Genomic DNA, 22608 nt, shown 5'->3' with positions numbered 1-22608 from the left:
AATTAGTTCGTAGCAGAGTCTTCTAAAGATTCCTTATCTAGTTTTGCACTCATTGCGTATTGCAACATTGTGCCTATGTTGCTAGCATTTACCAAATTTGAACTTAGCCAATCATAAGCTCACTCTGATCGCCCGATATGTTTTGAAATCAAGTCAATGAACTAATATCGCTCGGTAACAAGTTCGCTTTCAAAATACCGAGACGATCCCTGGTTTGACCAAATTCGCCTGATGTGCAGCCAAACGTTCTAATAAGCCACCATTGGGCATCAAAGCGTCACAGATTACGGCAAATCAAAGTGAAAAACCCTGAGCGAAAAAAAAACAAACAAAAAAAAAAGACCTACAGTAGAAGAACACAGCTTCTCTCCCCAGCTCCTCATTTTATTTCGCACCTTTCATTAATTTATTGGACCCAGAAGGGGAAACAATGTAGCCCTAAGAGTAATGTGTCATTTCGACGTCCATATTTTAACACTAAAACTCCCAGATCAAATTTGTAATTCTCCTTACTTTAAACTATACGATTCTTATAATGTTAGTTCAGAGAATTTAGTACTGGATCAACTAATTATCCCCAAATTGATATTTTTCTTTATCCTCATTACTTATCTGGTTGATATTGTATTAATATTGTATTAATATTGTTAGGAGAAATTCTGTCTTGGTCACTCATGGGAGTTTAAGGATGAAAAGTACATAAAGTCTTTTTGCATCCCGGATTAACTTAAACGAACGTAGTCCCTTACCATACGTGGCGGATAACTGAGAAGTCCGTCAAATACTCGCGTGGAAAAGGCGTGTGATTCCCACGAACAAGCGACGCTTCACACACGTATAGGTGCTGCAGCACACGAGATATTAAAGCACTCATATACGCAGGGGCGCGGAAGGATTATCCCATGGTAAAAAGGCAGGGAAGAATTTTGGGCATACCCGAATTTTTATGGTCACAATTTAGCACTTTTTTGGACAAAAAGAGGATGAAAATATACTGTTAGATCTTCGTCAGTTTCGCTCTTGGATTGGCATGTGATACTCGTGGTTTTGGCTCCAAAGTATTTGATCAGATGCAAGTAGAATGGTAATGTTCTTTCGCCTGGAAAAACTCTAGATAACCAGCTAATGTCGTGAACAGAGCCCGCGCTCAGAGCAGCGTCAATAGAGTCCATTTTAAATTTACAAACGATTTTTTATTTATCAGCTCTCCGGTGATAAAAAACGTGTCTTCATTTTTGTCCTTTCTATGACACAAAACTTCTACTCAAAATAAACATGGTAACCAGCAGTATCTCACAACACAAAGAAAAAAATGGGTTATATCAATTACCATAATGTGATTTCATATAAACCCTATATAACAGGATCAAATATTTACATTTCAATGTGTCCATATTATAAACAACCTTGCAGATTGTGCATTACGTCTTTCTCCGAGTAATGTGATCGTAGATTACCACTTGAATATATTTTGCAGATTCAATGGGAATCCTTGCTGAGTTGTCGCCAGGTGTTAGTGCCTATCAATCAATCAATCAATCAATCAATCATTCAAGCAATAACTCAGTCAGTCAGACTCTAATCATTTAGTGAGTCATCATCAGTAAGTCAGACTGTCAGTAAGTCAGTTAATCAGACTGTTAGTCAGTCAGTAGGAGTGTCAGGTATTAAGACAGTCAATCAGTTAGTCAAACAATCATTCATCAGTCGGTCAGACTTTCAGTTATTAAGATAGTTAATCACAATAGTAAGAAAGTCAGTCAGTCAGTCAGTCAGTTTTTTAGACAGACAGTCAGTCATTCAGTCAGACTATCAGACATTAAAACAGTCAGTCAGTTTATGAGTCAGTCAGTCAGACAATCAATCCATCAGACAGTCAGTTATCAGTCGTTCAATAAGTCATCAGTCAGTCAGTAGTTCAGAAAATCAATCAGTCAGTCAGTCAGACAGTCAATCAGTCAGACAGTCAGACAGTCAATCAGTCAGACAGTCAGCCAATTAGTCAGATGGTCAGTTATCAGTCAGTCAGTAACTTTAGCCTTTAGCCTATAAACTCTCTGTGGTGGCCAATTTACATTTTCAACTCAGCTGATAACACTAAATTACCCAGTCACTCATCAGTCAGTCAGTTAGTTATTCAGAGTCCATTAGTCAGTCACACAATCAGTTAGTCAGTCAGTCAGTCAGAGCGTCACTAGGACAATCAGTCAGTCCATCAAACAGTCAGAGAGTCAGTCAATCAGTCAGACAATCAGTCAGTGTAAGGCAGGGAAGACAATAACTTTTTGTGGCAAAATGTCAGTTTAATTTTTACCTTTGGATCCACATTCAATATTTTTCTGTCTCTCTTGTTTTTGAAAAGCAAACCTGAGGAGTTTTCAGCAATGACCTGGAAAGTAATTACCTGGTCGTCATTTCATTCTTCTTTATTTTGCAACTAAGTATAGGGTGACAAAAGGTGGTTGTGGAAAATCAGATCGAAGACTGATTTGCTGAATGATCAGCACACCAACAGAAGTACTGGCTTACTAATGCATGTATAAGTACATTTTAACTTGCAGCTCTGTAATTTACATGGTGGAGGGGCATAATTGTGCCATAAAAAAAAATTCAACCTTCCCTTGGTTTAATGTTACCTGACCATCGTTAAATCCTAAGTCTGGTGTGTCATAGTACAACAAATCATTTGATAGGTCATTAGTCATCTCCTACAGGTCTGTCCACTGAGGGTCAGGAATGGGGGAAGCAAAGATCAAGTATTCTTTTAAGTGGAGTATTTTGTATGGAGACAGTTGGCTAGCTTTAACAACAACATTAGAGACTCTTGGAGAAGATTGTTGGTACAAAAATGAGACAACTTACAATTGTAAATTGCAGTTTGTTACCTGATAGTTTGGAGTGGGATTTGAAGTTGCAGTTTGTGTTTCCCAGTTGTAAAAACTCAAATCTGATGGTCTGGGAAGTAGTCTTTTCCTTCCATTAAAGTAAGGTTCAAAATCCTCTGTCTAAATGGAAAACATAATGAAATTGAAGTACATAGATAATCAAATCAAATATACATTGGTTTAGCCCTTGAACCCCTAAGGCTGACTGGCATCTATTTTCTCCTTACAAGATCACCCCTAAATAAATTCTAAATTCTCCTTTCCAGAAGTTTGAGAAATGTACAGAGAAAGTAAAGAGAATATGCATACTGATGTTAGGGTATAAGGAGTTAACCCTCCCCTAACACCAGTACCTATGAGGTGCTGCCAAGGAGAATTTGTTTAACAATCAAGAACTTCATTGGTGATCCTTTCTTTTATTCTTGTGACCTTAATGACTCTGGTTGTAATTCAGGGGTGATATAATTGTAACAAGAAAGGAGAAGCTAGTCACTCTCAGGGTCAAAAGGTTGAAAATACTCTGAACAAAGAAACCACTCAGTTGCATATAAAAATCTATAAATTAGGTAGAAAATATTTTTACAAATTCTTAGAGGTCAATTTGGCAAACTACTTATTAATATCATCTTACTTTCCCTCTAATGCAGGACAAGAGTTTCCTTTCAGTAGGAACTAATACCTTTGTTTCATTGATAAAATGAAACTGAAACTTTTGCCTCAATAATTAATGACTAAAAATGCCTTTGATAATTTAATTAATAACATAATTTAAATAATTTCTACAAAAGCTGTTGAGCCATGAGAATCTATGTCAATGTATAGAACTTACTTTTAGGCGATGTGCATAGTCAATATAGCCTGATATTTCCTGGAAAGAATAAAGACAAAAATTAGCAACAAGATGATGGTTTCATTAAAGTACATTCTTGTGATATAGTTGCCATTAACTCACTGACTGCAACTTCTGCAATTTTAACCAATGAATGAGTGGTATCAAAATCTTACCTGCCCTCTCGCATTCTTGTCTCTGATAAAGATAATGGACTTGATTTTCACAACAAAAAAAGAAGCAACAACAAAGAGGAATCATTAAAGATTATCAATGAAAATCAACTTTAGTTACTAATTCAAATTTATTAAATTTTAAATTATGCATTTGGGAAAATTTCAAGCATGAGTTCTATCAACACATAACATAACGTCAAACATAAACTAAATAGTATTACACTGTAGTTGACATTGCGATACTTTAGATAGAAAAGCACTAAATATTTGTCTGGTTTTGAGATTAAACTGGCTTCAGTAAAGAGTTGAAAAACAGCAGAAAGTAAAAACTCACTGTCATTTTCCCACTCCTGTTTGCTTCTTCCCGCTGGGCTAATGCCCTCAAGAATGCATCTTTAAGATCTTTGCCAGAGCTGGCCAAAGTTCTAGAAAACAAGTATTCAAAACTACTAGTTATTGGATGGCATTGGGAATTTGTTTGCAGAGGAGTTTTTAGGTTGCTGGTTTTGCTTCAAATAAGACCTCTCCTCTGGTGCTTTGGGTGACAACCCTGCTTTTTGATACTGGTGAAGAGAGGCAGGGGAAATAACAGAAAAAATACAGTCTTGCACACTGATAACTTTTCAGTAGAGAGACATTTTTCCATACACTCTAAAGTAAGACTTGGATTTCATTTCAAGGGGTTTGATATGTACCTAGTCATGCATTACTCAGTGGAATTAAACACAAAACATTACACAGTCATGTATATCATACTTTTGCTGACTTCTTTTTGACAGTCTGCTTGCCTCAGCAGCTTGTTTTCTGGCCTCAAATTCTTCCCTTTTCAGAACCTTAAAACAAAGACAATTATGCAGGAAACAATAAATAATTTTTAAGTTGCAAATTAGTATAGCTAATTAAATTTGCACTGTTTGTTAATCTTACTACACATGACAGATTATTTGAAATACTCAAGATGTTTGAGGCTTTCTGTTAAAAAAATTTATAGATACATAAAAAGATAAATCAGGACCAGTTAATAATCATTCAGCATTATCTAATTTCTAAATTAGTAACAAACCAACGAAGTAAATAGCAGTTCTACATGTAAATGGTATATTTTAAGCTTGGTGATAGAAGTGAAGTTTAGAAATCATGCTGTTGGAAAGATTTAGTTATGTGGTGTATTTTCACCAAATGACCCGCATAGCCTCACATCTGCAATCCTATACAAAACCATGTGATGGTGAAAGCTAACATCTGTAGGCCCACATTGTTGAAGTGAGCTAATCTGAAAAAAAGCTTTGCACTCAGACAGCTCTTTTGAAATTCAAAGAACTTAAATTAAATTTTGAACTTTAACTTAAAATACAGCAAAAGAGATAATAAGATGCGCCACTACATAGATTATTGGTTTTTTGTTCTGACTCCCAATGCCCTTACTGCGCTACTGTAGATCCGTATGTCACGACCTAGAGCTAAATATTTTCTCTCGTACAACTCTTTTATCTTTCACTCAGTCTATAAGTACGTATTAGTAGTTTTACAATTCTTTCTCCATTAAATAATTTTCAATCCTGACCTCTCCGCTTCCCCTGTAGCCTAACTCAACCAGCTGTCGTGCCAATTCCTCATCCTATGGGAGAACACAAAACAAGAATTCAACATTAAATAAGGTATTCAAATGTAAATACAATTGTACCAAGTTTTAGATGGACCTTATCGAATTAAACATCGCGGCTTGATTTCGTTACAATCTCAACACAATCTGATGAATGAGTAAGTTTCTTTTAACTCTGAAGAATTAATAAGTTTCTCTCAACTCTGATGAATGAATAAGCTTCTTTCAAAAGACTGACTAGAAGTAAAGGTTTACAGGATCGAGGACAACATATTAATCAAACTAAAGGGTTCGATGATCGTGAAGACAAGTTAAACTGGAGAGATTTCCGTAAAAATTCGACCAAAATAAACCTTGAAATACCTCAAGGTAGTAGAGATCTAATGGGGTTATTTGACTGTCTAGAAAGTCTTCATATGTAGCAAATTCGGTGACAATGTTATCGGTCGCTCCTACTGCCTCTTCGTCCATATTGGATTTGGCTGTTGTTGCTTGGAAACCGCGCACAAGCCTTCAGTGCACAAAGCCTCGCGGGCTCAATTTTTACATCCACTCTTCTTTCGGGGAGCTGAGCCAGGAGGGCTGAGGCTTGAGCCCCGTCAAGGCCTTTTTTTGTTCCAAGCCTTTCTTTTGGCAGAAAAATGTTCATTTAGATGAAATGCTTAAAGAAGAAATTTCAATCACTTCTATATTTTTCAGTTGATTGTCGTAAGTAAATAAATGCAAAACTAAAAACAACCGCTATTTGGCCACTCAAGTTTCCCGCGCTTCAGGCGTTTTGCATGTTTCACTTTGAATCGGTAGTTATTTTTTCACTTATTTTAGGGTAGTTAACACGTGTGTTTCCTTGAGTTTTCACTTGCACCGCACGTGTGACCCAACCTTTCTGACATCAAGACGCCTGGGGCTATTTACGTGGATGCTACTGTTTGTGTGAAATGTGAAGATAAATTGAAAATGTCACTGATCCTTAAAGCCGACTGAGAGTCATAAGGGACGTGGTAAAATCGCTAAGGAAGGTCTAGTGTAATAAGAATTAAATTTTTAATTTTTTGGTGCGTACGAGGACTCGGAAGACGGTAGGATGGCTGTAGTAGCTTAGGCCTGGTTCCCACCCAGATTTCCCCTCTTTTGTTTTAATTTCTGGCTTCCATTCTGATCAGTGATTGGTTCAATGTTTGAGCTGTCTGTTATGTAGTGAAGCCAAAGAAGCTCAATTCAATTGGAGAACGATTTTCTTTGAATAAGACGTAAAAAACGGCAAAACAACTTGAAATTAGGAACAGTTGTTGAGTCATTTATTATCACAATCACCTTAGCTTGTTCAGGGGCTCGTCTACAATTTTGTAACCATTTACAAAGCCCTAAGTAGTTCTGATCGTTTTTCTCTTCAAATACAGTAATCAAAACTAAGCAAGATTTACCAAACCATTAAAAGCGTGAAGGCTTTAGCTGAGTTGAGGTCATAACAACAGCAACGAAAAAGAAACGAATGGGGATAAAGACAGAAAACTGAATTTCCCACTCAAAAACTCCGAAATTCACGATTATACAGACACGCCACACCATATCCTCTCAACTTTCCCTTAATTGTAACCTCCGTTTATCTTTTAAAGGAAAAAAAGGAAAAAAAATCAGAATGTTCCAAGACCTTTTGTTTCTGTAAAACTATGAACTTTCCGTAGGCCATTAAAACATTCATTCTTCACAGTCAACCACTTTGGGCTTCGGCTTTTTCATCTCAGCTTGATTACAGTATTTTGCCGAAACTGTAAGAGTAATCTCTTTAACTTCAGCAGGTTTAGCTGGCTCCTCGTCCTTCTCTTTCATTATCACCATGCCCTTCCACTGGCACTGTGGTGGTATCATCTTTACTCCCTCGACGCACTAGTTTTCACATAGAAATAAAAATTGCACGGTGAATCATAAATGTTGATTGGAATGTGTTCCCTGCGGAGCAGTTGTTTTCGTTTCCTCAAAGCTATCGAAGGTTTAGAGATGAGGGAATTTCATGAAGCGAAAGAGAGTAGACGAAAAAAGGAGCCACGCCTTAATAGTAACCTTTCTTAGTAACATATCTACCGCTTGGTTAATAAAGGAAGACTACTAAGCATGCTGGGTAATGTGTCCCTGGGACAAGTACAGAACACGAAAAAAGAAAACTACAACAACAACAACAACAACAAAAAGCAAACAGCAGTAATGACAAAATAAGAACAACAGCATGGTCATTTTTTGTACCACTTCTGTTCGATGGCTTGGTCACAAAGCACACGACTGTAAATAAACTAATAACCTGTTATTGCTTTTCTTTAAACTCTATTTGTATTTGTTGCGGTGAAATACAGACGAACCCGTCGCAAACAATTTTACCTTTTGCTTTTTTCCTGATCCAAAGCGGTACTTCACCTCTGGTGGAACAGGCTCGTGAACTACTTCAGCTGCAAAATCGAAGTAAAATTCGTGATATGAGGAAAAGAAAATTGACGAAGGTGACTGAAAGATATCTAGGGAAGTGTATGTCGGGTGAGGGTTTAAATTGAATCTCAAGCACTCACTTACCTTCATCCATTATGATTTTGTCCAAAAACCAAGCGGTGTCTCTATACACATCTGGATCGTCTACAATAGAGTGTGAAGAATCCGTTATTTAGTACTGAAAATTGGATTTTGCACGCGTTTTGTAGCTTCTTGTTATCGAATAACTTATTGGAATCATGTGACTTATAAGTCTTCCCGCGTTTCTTGTATCAGTTGTATTGATTGGAGTCGGCAAAATATCGGGAAACTGTTTAACTCTCCATCTCACGTAAGAGTAGTCTTTGAAAGTTCTGGGAATATTTTTCATTTTTCACATCTCTCCATCCAAATTCAATACTTTTCTTCTTTTTCTAAAACATTCGTATGTGAAATGGCATCAGGATCGCCTTTGCCACCCTCAGTGTTTTGCAGTAGGTTATAAAATAAACAAGTCTTGTTTTTCACGTGACGTCATTAAAATTAAAAGAATAAGGAATTATCAATCCGTTTGAGATATTAGTTTAGTGAATTATTAGAACAGCTAGAGACTTATCTTTTTTCCACAATTTCAGTTTGATAGGGATTTTTGTCTTGTGATAAGGCAAGATTGAATTTCTAGGCTTTTGCGTGACACGACATGACAATGGTGGCCGAGAATACTGTCATATACGTTGAACGAAGTGACTTATCCGCAGAGATTACAAAATCTGAACTTGCATGGGAAAAAGTACTTATATAGATGTTCATGAGCCCTCAGAAGACAACTACAGGCTTTTTATCGCAAAAATCGATAACATATGTTTTTGTTAGCTTCTAGCCGCCGCATTAGTGACCCTGAGAGGAACACAAACATGTCATCTGCACACAAAGCTTTGTAAATTTGAATGAAACATTTCTTCAAATATCTCCCGTACAAAACATCGCACAGACCTGAATCGTTGCTAGACTATTTGAATATTCATCTTGAATTTATTTGTTTAATGGTTTTGATGATGGTGTGACAATGAAAACCGGCAATAAATGAAAGGATTTAGCAGTGAACATTCCACGAGGTGACTCTGCTTGTCCACGGTTTCCAGTTATGACCAGTTGTGGTTATGAAATGAAGCGGTCTGTTCTACATCTTTTCTCCTAAAGCTTATCAAAACGTCCTGAGAGGAAGGATCGAGAAGGAGTGGCACAATCTTAGAAACTCAACTGGTTTGTTTGCATGACTTAGCACTGACGAATTTGGCGTTTCAAAATCAACAGGTTTTGGCGCCTTTTTGAGAAGACTTAAATTAATACATAATTGAATATATATTTTTAAAGGTATTAACATTGTTTTATATATTTTAATTACTTTTACGCGGTCATCTTAGCCCCGCCGGATATTCATTCACCCGTAAGAAGCAGGGCGAATATTATACTTCATTTCTAGCATAATTATTGCAGGGTTTGGCGCCCAACTTTACATAAATTGTAGAAGTTTGCTCAGGCGCGCAACGAATGAGAAATGTTAATTTACAACGGTTTTCTTTTTGTATTCTAAAATGGTACGCACCTTCATACTGTGGAATCAATCCTCTTTCCCACATCAGGGACTCTGGATTTTCCACGCCATATTTATAACCTCGCCTTGTGGTGTCTTTGAAGGGAAAAGAAAAGTACTTACTTAACCATCAGGATTGTTTGAAGGTGTCAAATTAAACCTTCTTTGAGCGGAAGCCGTAATTGCCTTAATTTGGGAAGTGTGAGATTTTGGTTTGATCGTGAAGTTTCCTTGTCTTATTATTCTTTTTTCTTTGCTTTTTTGAGGTAAATAAAAGAGAACTATGGAGACTTACTTGCTCAGCAATTGACCTTTAGCTTTGTCCAAAAAAACAACAAATAAAAAAAATTGGCGCGTAGTCTAGACGACTCTTTGGAGCTCAAGGTCCCATAAACTCTCTAAAACTGATTGTTATTGCAGTAAGCTTTCTGTCCGACTGGATCAAACGAAGCAGTGTTAGTCAATTTACACTGTAGCTGTAAGAGTCTGACCAGATGAAAGCTTTTTGACCCAATCCAATTAAACGAAAATTTATCTGTGATGTCGTTGACTGTTTAGTTTGATCTAAAAAAGGTGCACTGGGAGATTCACATCGTAAAAGTGAGTATCAAATAAGTGGAAGTGAGTTAAATTTTACTGTAAAGAAAAGTTTCATTTGATGTTTTTTTCAGTCTCGCGCACTTCCACCTACCAGTTGATCTCTCTTAAAAACATAATTGACCGTGCTGCTTGAAAATAATTAGGTTCTGAAAGCGCGCGCGCGCAGTAAGGAAAAACACCTACCTGATGAATCTCGAACGTGACCCAGGTTAGGTTTAGCAGATACAACCGCGATCAGAAGCAGGGTGACAAAAAACCCGATTTTCCACATCTCCGGCAAATGAATTTAAGGAGTTTTGTACAAATCGTTTCAGGTTCAAAGATCTCTTTCCAAAGCGATGGATGAATGATAGGGTTCTTAATTTGCAAACCTCTAAATAAGCAAAAAAGGGGTGGTTCTTTACAGTTATGACTCTTTTCTGATTCGCTGCAGCAAGATAGTGCACTCAGGGAACATAGCTACGGTTCAGTAAATAACAGATTAGCTTTGTCTAGAAAAACAATCAATCATGACAGCTTTGGACCTAATTCACAACTCATGCATGATTATTGCTAACGCCTAAACTCGTCCAAATTTGTGGAATTTTGAACTACTATGTATGAGAAAGTTCTCAAAATTAGTCATTGAAATGTTACCCATCTTTACATCAGTTTGAAGGGTTCGATAAATATTGGATTATCTGAAGCGTTTGCGGCACGAAGAGCGGTGCACGAAAATATTGAATTCAACGAACTGGTTGAAATTTATTTCACCTTTGTGCCAAACACTATGGTTGGCTACACCTGTACGAGTTGAAAATCACTTTGATTGCCCACGTTCTCTTCTACAGCTTGAGAGGAACAATCAGTAAGAATATATAACAGTACTCATTAGAATTCGGCGATTAGGGAGGCGCGCTGAACTATAAAACTTTTACGATCAACATCGGAAATATTGAATTCAAGGAACTTAATGAAATTTATTTCACCTTTGCGCATGATACTGTGCATGGCTACACCATGTCTGAGTTGAAAATCACTTTAATTACCCATGTTCACTCCTACAGCTTGTGAGGAACAATCAATAATTAACAGCAGTACTCATTAGAATTCAGCAATTATGGAGGCGCGCTGAACTATAAAATTTAACGATCAATATCGAAAATATAAAATTTAAGGAACTAAATGAAATTTATTTCACCTTTGTGCCAGACACTGTGCATGGCTACACCATGTCCGAGTTGAAAATCAATAATTAACAGCAGTACTCATTAGAATTCAGCAATTATGGAAGCGCGCTGAACTATAAAATTTAACGGTCAATATTGAGCTAGTAGCTAAATTTAAGATCCACGACAGTTAGTTTTCCTAGTGACAATTCCCAAAGAGAAGTTTTGCTCCAAACTGTTACATGTCTACGCTTCTGCCATGATAGCTCATAGTGATTAACTGAGACGTATTGATGAACTAAAGTGAAACTAGTGAAGGGACTTTTTAATGCTAACAATTCCGCCGGATTGTTTGCTCCTTTCTTATAACGTTAATTTTAAGACTTCGACCATTATATTCATGGTTACAATGCAATTTTTCTGTCTGTCTCATTTGGTTGCAACAAGTTTATATTAGTGCCTGATCGGTGTGGCTTTGAGTCCAGCATCAAATGGGGGATTGAGTGGGTGGGAAACTTGTTGGGGGGGGAGGGGAGGGTGAGGCTGAGACGTTACGCGCAAAGAAATCACAATGAAAGCTATAACCTTCTCTTATCAGCATCTCGCTGCTGAACCCGTCAAGTTTCGTGTTCACTTGAAGAGGAAAAAGGGGTTAACCTTTCACTCCTAAGATCTCACTAGTAATTCTCTTTACTGTCTGCCATGAAAATATTGTGATGAGTTTAGAGAATTTGGTATTGGATCAACTAACAATCCCCTACTTAATATTTTCTATATTCTCATCTCTTGTCTGCCTGATATTCTACAGGTATTGTAAGGAGAAATTCTGTCTTGGTCACTCATAAGAATTAAAGGGTTAAGCAACATGAAGAGACCAAAATTATTTTAACTCCTCTTGCTCAAGGTACTCTGCGACAGTTCTCTTCGCTTATTTTAACTTAAAACAAAGAATTGAAACATTCAATTTTCCAAGAATATGTTAGGGCGCCATTCCCTTGATAAATGCAGATACTCCTCTAAAGGTGCAAGAAACGGTTTTCTAGAAAACCTCGCACAAACATCAAACTGAACCTGACATCTGCTTTGAATTTCTACTCGTCAACTTCTTTCCTCCCCCTATTCCCATAAAAAGAAAAAAAAAATAGAAAAGATTAACCTCTGGAGAATCCAGTCTTATCAAAGATAGCGACGAGCCACATGAAAGCTAGAACTCCCTATGTAACGGTTCTCAGGAGGAGAGTAATGCTGATAAACACCGAGCTAACAGGGTATTGCGAACTGTTCTCCTTGAGTGACTTGACAAGATGACCTTGTCCTGAAATGTCAGTCTTTTTCCGCTGTAGTGTCCGGGTTCCCCTCCACTGGTGGACTTGTTTCTCCAAGTCTCGCTTCAAGTTTACTAAATTCCGTTTTATTTATTTCATCCACTTCATCCTCGACCTGTATGGACAAAGACAAGAGCTCATATGGGAATATGACCACCCGTCAAAGAGCAGCAAGTAAAAAGAAAAAAAAAATGTCCTTTCTACCTATGTGATTCTGTCTCATACTGTTCGTATATTTTTTCATTGATATCATTCGCTTGTCCATTTATTTATTTACTTCTTGTTGTTGCTAATGAAGGGAGGTGGGGAACGGAGTGAGAGTATATTGCGCAAAAAGTCCTGACCTCACTAACGACAACTGCGGAGAGGAGAACTCAGTTGACCCTACCAGAGACGAAAAAGTTGATCTAGGTACACTTCCTCCTTTTTCCAGCCCTGTCAAGACTAATTGTGTTTCAAAAGCGCTATCTATGCACCAAAAAAGGAGCTTAGCGAGCTGTCAAATAGCAAAGGCTCAAAGAAAAATTTGGTGTAGCAATTAATACCGGCCGGAGCTATCTGGTCTGACATGGCAGGCGGGACAGGGGTAAGCTAAAACTCGGGTGTCTCCCGCAGGCTGAGACTGCAAAGTGCTCCCTGGCTTCACAGCGGTTTTCCAGACCATTTACTAACCTTAAAACAAGACCAAATGTCATTTTGCTTACCTGTTCTACTGCAACCACTTCTGGAACATAAAACTGCATCATGTTTTCAATGCCATTCTTCAGAGTAACCACTGAACTTGGACAGCTAGAGCATGCTCCCTAGTAGGATACCAACATGAATTTGTTAATAAAAAAAAGACCTGAAAAAATTTTTAGGCCGTAGGGAATTTGAACCTATGATCTCTGTCATACCGGGTGCAGCGCTCTACAAACTGAGCTAACAAGCCAACTGGGAGCTGGTCATTAAGTTGGCTCCAAATAAACCATCCAAGTGATGAATAATGATTGTAGATATAAGAAAATCATATATGTGCACTGCAATGAAGAAACGCAGCTATAAACACTACTGAACTAGTAGTTGAAACAAGGCCTAAAAAAAATTCAGGTCCTTGCCGGATTTGAACCCATGACCTCTGCGATACTGGTGCAGCGCCCTACCAACTGAACTAACAAGCCAACTGGGAGCTGGTCATTACGTTGAGTCCAAATAAACCATCCAAGTGATGAATAATGATTGTAGATATATCACAATTGTATATGTGCATGGAATATAATTATCATGTAACAGGATTGAATACATGTTAGTTAATGCAGCAATCACCGTTTCCATCTAAATAGGAAAAAATCTTAACTTCACATGACACTGACCTGTAGTTTAAGCTTTACAATGCCATCCTGGAATCCCTGTGGAGAGCACAACATACAAGTTACCATGCTAGAAAATTCATTACAGGGTTCCCAACCCAAGCATATTATAGTTGGCCTGCCAAAGGGTCCTAACTAGAAACCCCTAGGTAAGATTGTCAAAGAGCTAGGCACTGTTTCCAACCACAGGCCTTTTAAAAATTAATCTCACCCCCCACTATGAACCACATACATACACATCTGTTGACAAACCTTGAAAATGATGTCCCCTCCATCTTCTTGAACAGTTGGTCTGTTAGAAGTCAGTGACAAGAAAATACAATGAATTTTGATGAATCAAGTGTAGCACTGTAGCACTCACAAAAAAAACAAAAACAAAAACAAGAAATGGGCCATCACCCCAGAATTAAGTCTTAGTAAATACCTTGTATCATGATGAAACAGCTATTGCCTACGGTCAAACCTTCCCTATCCAAACTTTGATTATCCAAAATTTTTGATTATCTGGACTTGCCTGTCTGGTCCAATTATCTACAAACATTTATATTTATTTAATATTTTTGATTATCCAGAATCTCAACTATCTGGGCTGTTAAGCCCAGTCTCCACAAGTGTGGATAATCAAGGTTTGACTGCAATTTGTTTTAAGGTGGCCATTTCAACATGGAAAATCTTGAAAAGGTCTGGTGCATTTACCTTATTCTTGTGTCTAACAACTCTTTGATCATAGCAACAGTTTCATCATCATCTTCATCAATAGCTGAAAAAATAATAACATGTAGAACTGAGCACTGACAAACTTTCAGGACTACATCTGGTCTACACATAGTTTGGCAATTGTTGGTAAAACTATTAGGACTGCCTGTAATTCTGACAGGTTTAAGGCTTTTCAAATGTACACAGTATTTAACAAGGCTTGTAAGGCATGTGTACTAATGAACATGTAGAATTTTCTCTTTCAAGAGCAGTCTAACCTTTAACCCTTTACACCCTATCATCAGCATGCATATTCTCCTTACTGTTTGCTACAAATTTCCTGAGGTACCAACAAGAAGAATTTGCAAAGTGACAGCTTCTTTAGGTGATGACCATTTCCTTCCTTCTTGAAACATAACCCTTTAACTCCCAAGATCTTGACTGTCATTTCTCTCTTCTTGCTGCTACTCAATTCCTTGCAAACCAGTTATGAGAATTTGGTGTAAGATCAAGATAAAAACTTCTTAATGATTGAGCATTCTCATTAACTGTTTGCTAGAAAACATATAATATTAGGTATTATAGGGAGAAATTACATGTTAGTCACTTCTGGGAGTTAAAGGGATAAATGTGTTGATATTGTAAGGAGAAATTAGGTGCTGGTCACTCTAAGGGGTCAAAATGTTTAAATCCAAGTTCATTATTACAGAAAAAATAAGATTTTTGATGTTCGTGTAACAGCCTACCTGTATCACTTGCTGGCTGGTTTTCAGTAAGAATGGGAATATTGCTTGCAAAGAAGTCCATTATGGAGGCAAATATATCAGGTTTTAAGACAGGCCAGTTAACATCATCATCATCTTTCTGGAATTAAAGACTAAAAAACGTAAACAGACGACAGAACACAATAATTCTTACATCAGGTGACTGGATTCATTTCAAATTGTTGCATAAACATTTTGAAAGGAGTTTAGGCAGAATTTCACAGCTTATGATAAGGAATTTTTGTAGTTGCTGTTGTTGTTGTTGTTTTTTTTTTCATGTACAAGGATTGAGTTTAATGTCTTTCATCACTATTGCATGACTTAGGCAGACAGGACATTTTCACCATTTTTCTTCCAATCTCACTTTTGAGTCTTATTTAAGTCCTAAAAATAATTACCCCACCAACCTTTGTAACTGTGATGAAATCTGGTCCTAACATGACTCCAGTGACACCATCTATCCTAAATAAATTTCTGCAAAAAAATGAAATGGAAATGTCCGTTATGACATTCCTGACACATTTCTACATTCACATGAAGATCAAAAGTTCCACAGCAATTCAGTCACTAAATCACATTAAGGTATACAGTCATGTTAAAATGTATCTGTTTAATGATGGATTATATCAGATGATGAGCTACAGAAAGAACATCATAAACCCTCTTCAACCTAACATCAATATACACATTCTCCAAACTGTTCCCTGCATATTTCCTTAGAGGCTGACATTGAGAGTTTCTTTAACAAGCAACAACTTTAGTAGCTGATCACTTCCTTTACTCTTGTACCTTTAATGTGTGATTCAGGGGTTCCATTGTTAGGAGAAATTGGATGCTAATCACTGTCACCTGGCTAAAACTCTCCCTTAGTTGTTGCACCACATTATACACCACATGCAGTCCACTGCTGAAATAACACAGCAGGGAAGAATCTATTTATCACACAGACAGAGTTCAGAGCAACCCCAGCAAGAAAATTGAACCATGAAGTACAAGAGGTATTCATAAAGTATAAGCATAGAAGAGCCAGTAAGTGCCTACTTTCAAGTTTGATATAAGAAGGTTCAATACCATGTGCAGCTATTCCCTTACTTCAATTTGTACCTTTTCCAGATTTCACTATTTTCAAAAGATGGGGATTACCTTCACGAGTGTTGACTTCATTCACTCTGAGCATTGTAAAACCCAAACCATAGTTATCACAACAAAAAACATAACATGAGACAATTGCAAGGAGCTGATGAGCAGCCAAAAGTTTCAGTTTGTTTCTCATTCAAAAAAAGGGTGAGTGGAGTTAACAAATCAGTCACAAAAAGAAGTAAAGCAGAGCTTGTGTAATAAATTTCGAACTCAATTTAAAATCTACATTCATTTTTGTTGTAATTGCTCTAGTAATTATAGAGAAGCATATACTCTGGTCAATTCCTTTGAGCACAAAAAAATGCTACCAAAGTTTGGAAGAACACTTTTTAAAAGAAACTTACAGATGCGAAGTTTTTGCTGATTGAATTGAATAAACCTGTGAAAAATTGGCTGCTTATTTTGATAAAAGTGATCAAAACAATGGTAAGAGAACAGCTTCTGCGACAAAAACAAATTTTTGACAGAATTTGAAAGCACTTATGCAATTATGTCAGAACAATAATTTGCCACAGACAATTAATTGTTAAATGTAATAAAAAAAACAATTAGAGCAAAGGTTCCAATAAGACATAACTATTACCTTGCTAAAGGTGAAGGATATGCAGACTGTGCACTAGCAAAGTTAACTGTACCATGCTCTAAGACCTGCACCCCAGGAACAAACTTCATACTGTTAGGATTTGGTGTTTCTTGTACCTGAATGAACATTGTTCTCACACCACCTGTCGGAATATAACAATTGCGTGTAATGAATAAGTCAATCAGCCATCATATGACCTGAAGTTCATCTCCTGATAGGATTTTTTTTTCCACAGGCTTTTTTTTTCTTTTTTTCCCACAGGCTCATGACACTGAACTGTTTTGATGCCTATTTTTTTTATCCCATCAATTAAAGCACTAGTAAGGTCTGACACTTGCATAAACATGAAATTTGAAGGGACAAGGTGACTGTAGATGTTTACACACACTCTTGAATAATGGATGGCATGTCCTTTAGAACATTTATTCATACAAGCCAACACAATTTTCACCCCCTTAGATGCAATCTTCAAAGTTTCCCCACAATGAAAGACAGGGATGAATTTGGCATTTCATACATTTGGAAGGGGGGAGAGAGGGAGTTTGAATTACCACTGTATTACATCCATTTTGAAATTGCAAAATTAAGTCAATCAAATACAGAATCAATAGTTTATTTAGCTGATTTGTACAATTTTTACCCCCTTAGATGCAATCTTCAAAGATTCCCACTATGAAAGACAGGGACGAATTTGACATTTCATGCATTTGGGATGGGGGAGAGGGAGGAAGTTTGAATTACCACTGTATTACATCCATTTTGAAATTGAAAATTCAGTCAATCAAATACAGAATCAATAGTTTATTTAGCTGATTTGTAAAATAAATGGAAAAAGTTGTCTTTAATTTTCTTGTAACTTTTTTGGTATCTTTAAACAAGCTTGGAAATCTGATTGGTTGTTGTGTTTTAGTAAAGGACTCTCATTGACAAGGAAAATATGTGACTTAGAGTTAAAACTGGTGTAATTCGTGAGTAGATCGTACCAGTGAGAGCCATTCAGATTGCAAGGATCGCCAGTGAGTTCAAAATGAATGTAAAGAACCACGTAACCTTACGTGCTAATTTCGTAAGATTGCGCGAGATAAAGACTTAAACAATGCACGTAAAGCGAAATCGTCATTAAAAAAGTACATAGTACTTATCATAGCTGTTCTGGATCGCTCTGTTCAACTCTTTAAAATAAAAATTGAAACCCTTTAACTCAGGCTACAAGAGTTATCGTTGTAATAATTTTTTTGAGGTACCTCCAACAAACGGAATCCTAGAAGACCAGTTACTTCGAGGAAACGTCAACGCTGGAATAGCTCCACTGTAAAATCTCTGTGTTGGTCTGATATTTTGAATACTTCTTCTAAACCACAGCTTAGCAGCATTCCTTGAAACAGCCAAGCCATCTCGTAGGACCGTCGTCATATTTGTTTTTGACTTGATCGCTACCTTGCGCATGTGCAGTACGTAGTTTTATAGCTCTAGAGCCCCCGAATCTCTTGGTCAGCGAGCCTAGTGTAGACGCTTGAAGTAAAAAAAAATTCAAAACTCAGTATTCATGATTATTTTTTTCTCAGTTCGTGAGCGGGCGGTATTCTACAAATCCTGCGATCTGATTGGTTCCGAGAGCGGGCAGTATTCTCCCCATCCGGCCCGCTCACAGCAGGCGGTATCCGATCCTTTCAAAAAAAGTTTCGAAGTTTTCTTGGAAGCCTTTTAAATCACTTTTTAATATCATTACGCATATAGATATGTTTGGATGAAACCTCTCTCTTTCATTTGCATTGCCCTTGTTTTCTCTACTATCTACTCGCTCATAAATTGTTCCGTTTATGGAGAATCTTGCCGTAATTACAGCCCTTTATCATTCAGGTTCTTTTCGCAACCATTTGTTAGGTTTTAGAAAAAAAGTAAAAATGTTATTCACCAGCCAAGGTCGGTCCGTATTGGGAAAAACTGTGCCCGAGATCTTGGATACCGCCCGAGGCCTGGGGCATAGTTTTCCCCAATAAAGAACTCCCGTCTGGCGAATAACGAATATGTATATGCTTGAGTATTACGAAGAAGGAGAGAGAAGTGTGGACTGATTTAGCTCGCAAACTAGGGGAAATGCAGTCGAAACATTCCCGCTTAGCAGGTGGGTTAACGATAAGGGAGGCTTCGCACAACTAAGAGATCACAGTCGTTGCAAGAGCCGACCCAATCACACTCATAATTATAAGACGAGAGAGGTTTGCACGGGTGTACTTTATCAGAGGTTTGTTCCCCTTTTCTGTCTAGAGGTACTTCAAAGCCTATTAAACTGCAGAGGTACTTCACACACGTGAAGCTTATACACTCAAACGTGGCAAAATGGCAAACCTTCTATCATGTACGTATGGCAGAACAACACCTAACTTCCTCAGTACTGCAATTTTTAATGAAGAAGTTTCTATCTTTGCAGGTTAAAATAGGACATGATATTTATACAAGCTATAGGCTTAAAGTAAACTTGTTTACAAGGACTTATTCTCTCTATGAGATACGCTTAATGAAAAACAAATGTCTTTTTTTCTGCCACAATCCTACATTTTTCAAAGACATGCAAGAGAACTCCAGCTATTTTCTTTTGTCTACGAGTTGCTTCATGCTAGTCTTTGCCTTTCACTTAGATACGCGAGAAATTGTTTTCCCTTTACACTTATTTTTCTCTTGCCCTAGTTGTTGAGTCTCTCGAAGAGAAGAGCCTTCTTGAACATCTTCTTGAAATCTTACTTTCTTTCTTCCTCTAACGTTTTCGCACTCGTTATGGCTTTCAAGTCGTAGATATTTTGACAGTGTTGCTTATCTTGTCAAAGAATGATTGTCTACTTGTGTTGCTTTGCTATTTATCTGTTGTTTCTATGGCTCTCTACTCCCTTGAAGCTTTGATAGGCTGACTTGTTAAATCAATCCACCACTTTTGACATTCGAGAGGCTGAGAGCTTGTGTTACGATAGGTTTTCGCGCACAATTGAACTGAACTCTCGTGGGAGGCACAACAACAATGGGGGAAAAATAGCTCCGTAGAGACAACTCGGCAGCGGGAACGGAAACTCGTCACGATTTCCTGGTACACGGCGATCTACTACAAGCGAGCTTTCATGGACGTCAAGGATAAGACAGCGTTTTGGTTCCACAGTAGACTTTATCATAGTTAGTAGAGGTTAGGTTAGGCCAACAAATGACTTCGAGCGTACACAACTTCGTAATCAATGTAAGCGGTACGCAGTCGTCTACGTAATCGAAAAAGCTTTACAAAGTACTTGCTCAGATATGAACTGGTGTGAGGTACCATTGTTCTTTATATCTACAATATTTGAATAGTATAACAAAAGAAGCGGAAAAGGTCTCTTTGAAGTAAAACACTTTCGACTCAAATATTTCATCACTAGGTCACTGTGAACATCGTAAGCGGGCCGCATTTCACTGTACGGCCCACTAAATTCAAAAGCTTTTTTTTGGATCGCCAAAATGTCTCCCTAAGAAAAATTTGAAACACATTTTAAGAGAAAGAACAAAACTCAGAGGCAGATATCCCAGACCTTGGAGTTGGTTTCTTCGAGATTCTGGAGGAAGATAAGCGACAATGGAGAAAGACGAGCGCGACGAAGACAACTCGTCTCGAGAACTAGATGATTTCATCGCCGCCGAAAGGTCGTCAAACACGAAAGGCGAAAAGACGATATACGAGTGGAAAATGTTTGAAGGGTATTGGAGAACAGCAGGTCGATGGAAATGTTTATGTAATGAACATAGCTGCTGCTGCTCTCGACAAGGTCCTTGGTAAGTTCTTAAAGATGTTTCCAAGCAAAAGGGCGGTGAGTACAAACCAGGCAGCTTTGGGAGTTGAACCTACCAAGTGGGTTCAGCTCCTGAACGATGCCATATCCCTCTTTCCTCTGCATCAAGTGATACCACACCCCTCTTTTTTCGCGTCAACAAACATCGGCTCAATTTTCATCAGTGTCTTTAATCTTGTTCAGTCTGCACTGAGTGATTCACCTGGAAGCTTCCATCAAAACGCCGCAAAACACCAAAAATTGGATACTAATTGTTTAAAAGATTCTTGTGTTTTTTTTCGATCGCATCGACCAAATTCATTCATTCATACCCACTTTCTACGAAGAAACACGTTGTACTTTGCAGATTTCGGGCATTTGAGGACTCTATGTCCAGTTTTTGTTGGAAACCAAACCAATGCTCTTGTACTTAGGATTTGACGCGCGTCAATCAATAATGACAATTCCGCTGGAATTGAAATATTTTACCCCTCCAATTGAATCAAGAGATATAATAAATATCTTACCAACCTCATTTTTCTCGGTCCATACTGTATGTCAAGGTATTCTGTTTTTTATGGCCCGCGCACCCAGCGCTTGGGCCATAAATCCGAACGAAAAAAGCTCAGTCCGTAACTTACGGTACGGCCCTGGAACTCGGTTAGTAAGAGGCATTTTTCTTCGAGTAAATAACGTGTTTCAAGTGCTACAATACTTTGACGAAGATCAGACAGAACGAGAGGACTTGGTCAACAAGAGATGGCATAATATCGTACTCTCCAACATAGAAAGCGGAGAGCAGTTCCTGGGATATGGGAAGCAGAACATCGTAAAAGAGCCATTTAACACAGGCGGACGATGAAGACACTGCATGTCACAATACAACTTCTTTGAGTTGCAAAAATTTTGCAACTCTAAAAAGTGTGGTCTTGTTAACTTAACCTACACTCCTAGAAAAGGGCTGTAACAGATATCCACACTTAAGGAAGTTACCTCCGCCGTTCTTGTAACAAAGATACGGAAAACGCCAAATATTCCTCACGCCGACAGCATAACCGATACATGACGCAATGAAATAATTTTTTTCGAGGTCCATTTTTCGCGCTCTTCATCATGGCTCGCATCGGAGCTTTCGCCCACTGTTATAACAACAGGTTCGGACGTTATTGGTCATTTGTTCAACTCCTTACGTTATAATATAGATCAGCTTCCCAAATTCAAGCTCACATCCAAATGGATCTGCTTCCTTGCTGATGGAAACCAAAGCGAGAAGTGATTATGATGTCACAGAAGGTAATGAAGCAAGCTGGTGCTAACGTCATTGATCAGCTGATTGTTATGGCGGGAAATTGAGTATAATTGACTGATAACACGAACTCTCTCTCGCTTGAGTAGCTCTGTGATCAATCTGCTTCTCTGGTTCATTAACGAGCTCAAAATGACTGATCTAAATTTCTTAATCTGTTTCCTCACATGATACTTTGGATTTGGATATTGTAGCAATTCTCAGGACGTGTCATAAATAAACCTAGTAATGGACTGTTTCTGTGGCTCACAACGAAATCACAAAAACTCCCCTTAAAATGGCATCACAGACACAAAAAATCCACATAATACAACCGTTCAACTGCAAACTCCAATTCGGTCACGTAATAATCGTATACGCCACTT

The 22608-nt window shown here is 37.8% G+C and overlaps 3 protein-coding genes across 3 annotated transcripts; all 3 read right to left on the bottom strand.

Moving 5' to 3' along the window:
- Positions 1 to 1171: 1171 nt before the first annotated feature.
- LOC113685252 (cilia- and flagella-associated protein 299) lies at positions 1172 to 6002 on the bottom strand. Its single transcript, XM_027202743.2, has 9 exons — positions 5857 to 6002; positions 5455 to 5508; positions 4647 to 4723; positions 4225 to 4315; positions 3891 to 3929; positions 3715 to 3753; positions 2886 to 3005; positions 2315 to 2389; positions 1172 to 1520 (listed from the first exon to the last, which is right to left on the bottom strand). Exons 1-9 carry the CDS (start codon positions 5962 to 5964, stop codon positions 1422 to 1424), a joined length of 702 nt encoding a protein of 233 aa, XP_027058544.2. The 5' UTR covers positions 5965 to 6002; the 3' UTR covers positions 1172 to 1421.
- Positions 6003 to 6769: 767 nt separating this feature from the next.
- Positions 6770 to 10589, bottom strand: LOC113685247 (uncharacterized). Its single transcript, XM_027202737.2, has 5 exons — positions 10328 to 10589; positions 9557 to 9640; positions 8056 to 8115; positions 7867 to 7934; positions 6770 to 7380 (listed from the first exon to the last, which is right to left on the bottom strand). The coding sequence occupies exons 1-5, from the start codon at positions 10413 to 10415 to the stop codon at positions 7192 to 7194; spliced, it is 489 nt and encodes a 162-aa protein (XP_027058538.2). The 5' UTR covers positions 10416 to 10589; the 3' UTR covers positions 6770 to 7191.
- A 494-nt stretch (positions 10590 to 11083) lies between these two features.
- On the bottom strand, positions 11084 to 18606 carry LOC113685246 (NFU1 iron-sulfur cluster scaffold homolog, mitochondrial). The gene is made up of 9 exons (XM_089204496.1): positions 18394 to 18606; positions 17150 to 17291; positions 15834 to 15900; positions 15409 to 15526; positions 14663 to 14726; positions 14219 to 14258; positions 13970 to 14005; positions 13322 to 13420; positions 11084 to 12732 (listed from the first exon to the last, which is right to left on the bottom strand). Exons 1-9 carry the CDS (start codon positions 18593 to 18595, stop codon positions 12616 to 12618), a joined length of 885 nt encoding a protein of 294 aa, XP_089060622.1. The 5' UTR covers positions 18596 to 18606; the 3' UTR covers positions 11084 to 12615.
- Positions 18607 to 22608: the final 4002 nt, after the last annotated feature.

The sequence above is a fragment of the Pocillopora damicornis genome, chromosome 1 (assembly GCF_964200805.1).
Source record: "Pocillopora damicornis chromosome 1, jaPocDami1.2, whole genome shotgun sequence".
In the NCBI taxonomy this organism is placed as follows: domain Eukaryota; kingdom Metazoa; phylum Cnidaria; class Anthozoa; order Scleractinia; family Pocilloporidae; genus Pocillopora; species Pocillopora damicornis.
Note: the sequence above shows the minus strand (reverse complement) of the source record. Positions and strands in the feature narration are given on the sequence as shown.

Coding starts and splice junctions, on each gene's coding strand:
- LOC113685252 (XM_027202743.2), bottom strand. CDS start 5,964: ATGGACGAAGAGGCAGTAGGAGCGACCGATAACATTGTCACCGAATTT. Junction 4,724..5,454: donor GCTACAGGGGAAGCGGAGAG/GTCAGGATTGAA, acceptor CTTTGTTTTAAG/GTTCTGAAAAGGGAAGAATT. Junction 3,930..4,224: donor ACAGGAGTGGGAAAATGACA/GTGAGTTTTTAC, acceptor GTGAAAATCAAG/TCCATTATCTTTATCAGAGA.
- LOC113685247 (XM_027202737.2), bottom strand. CDS start 10,415: ATGTGGAAAATCGGGTTTTTTGTCACCCTGCTTCTGATCGCGGTTGTA. Junction 9,641..10,327: donor TCACGTTCGAGATTCATCAG/GTAGGTGTTTTT, acceptor TTCCCTTCAAAG/ACACCACAAGGCGAGGTTAT. Junction 7,381..7,866: donor GATCAGGAAAAAAGCAAAAG/GTAAAATTGTTT, acceptor TGTGAAAACTAG/TGCGTCGAGGGAGTAAAGAT.
- LOC113685246 (XM_089204496.1), bottom strand. CDS start 18,595: ATGCGCAAGGTAGCGATCAAGTCAAAAACAAATATGACGACGGTCCTA. Junction 14,006..14,218: donor GAGGGGACATCATTTTCAAG/GTTTGTCAACAG, acceptor TGCTCTCCACAG/GGATTCCAGGATGGCATTGT. Junction 12,733..13,321: donor AAGTGGTTGCAGTAGAACAG/GTAAGCAAAATG, acceptor TTGTCCATACAG/GTCGAGGATGAAGTGGATGA.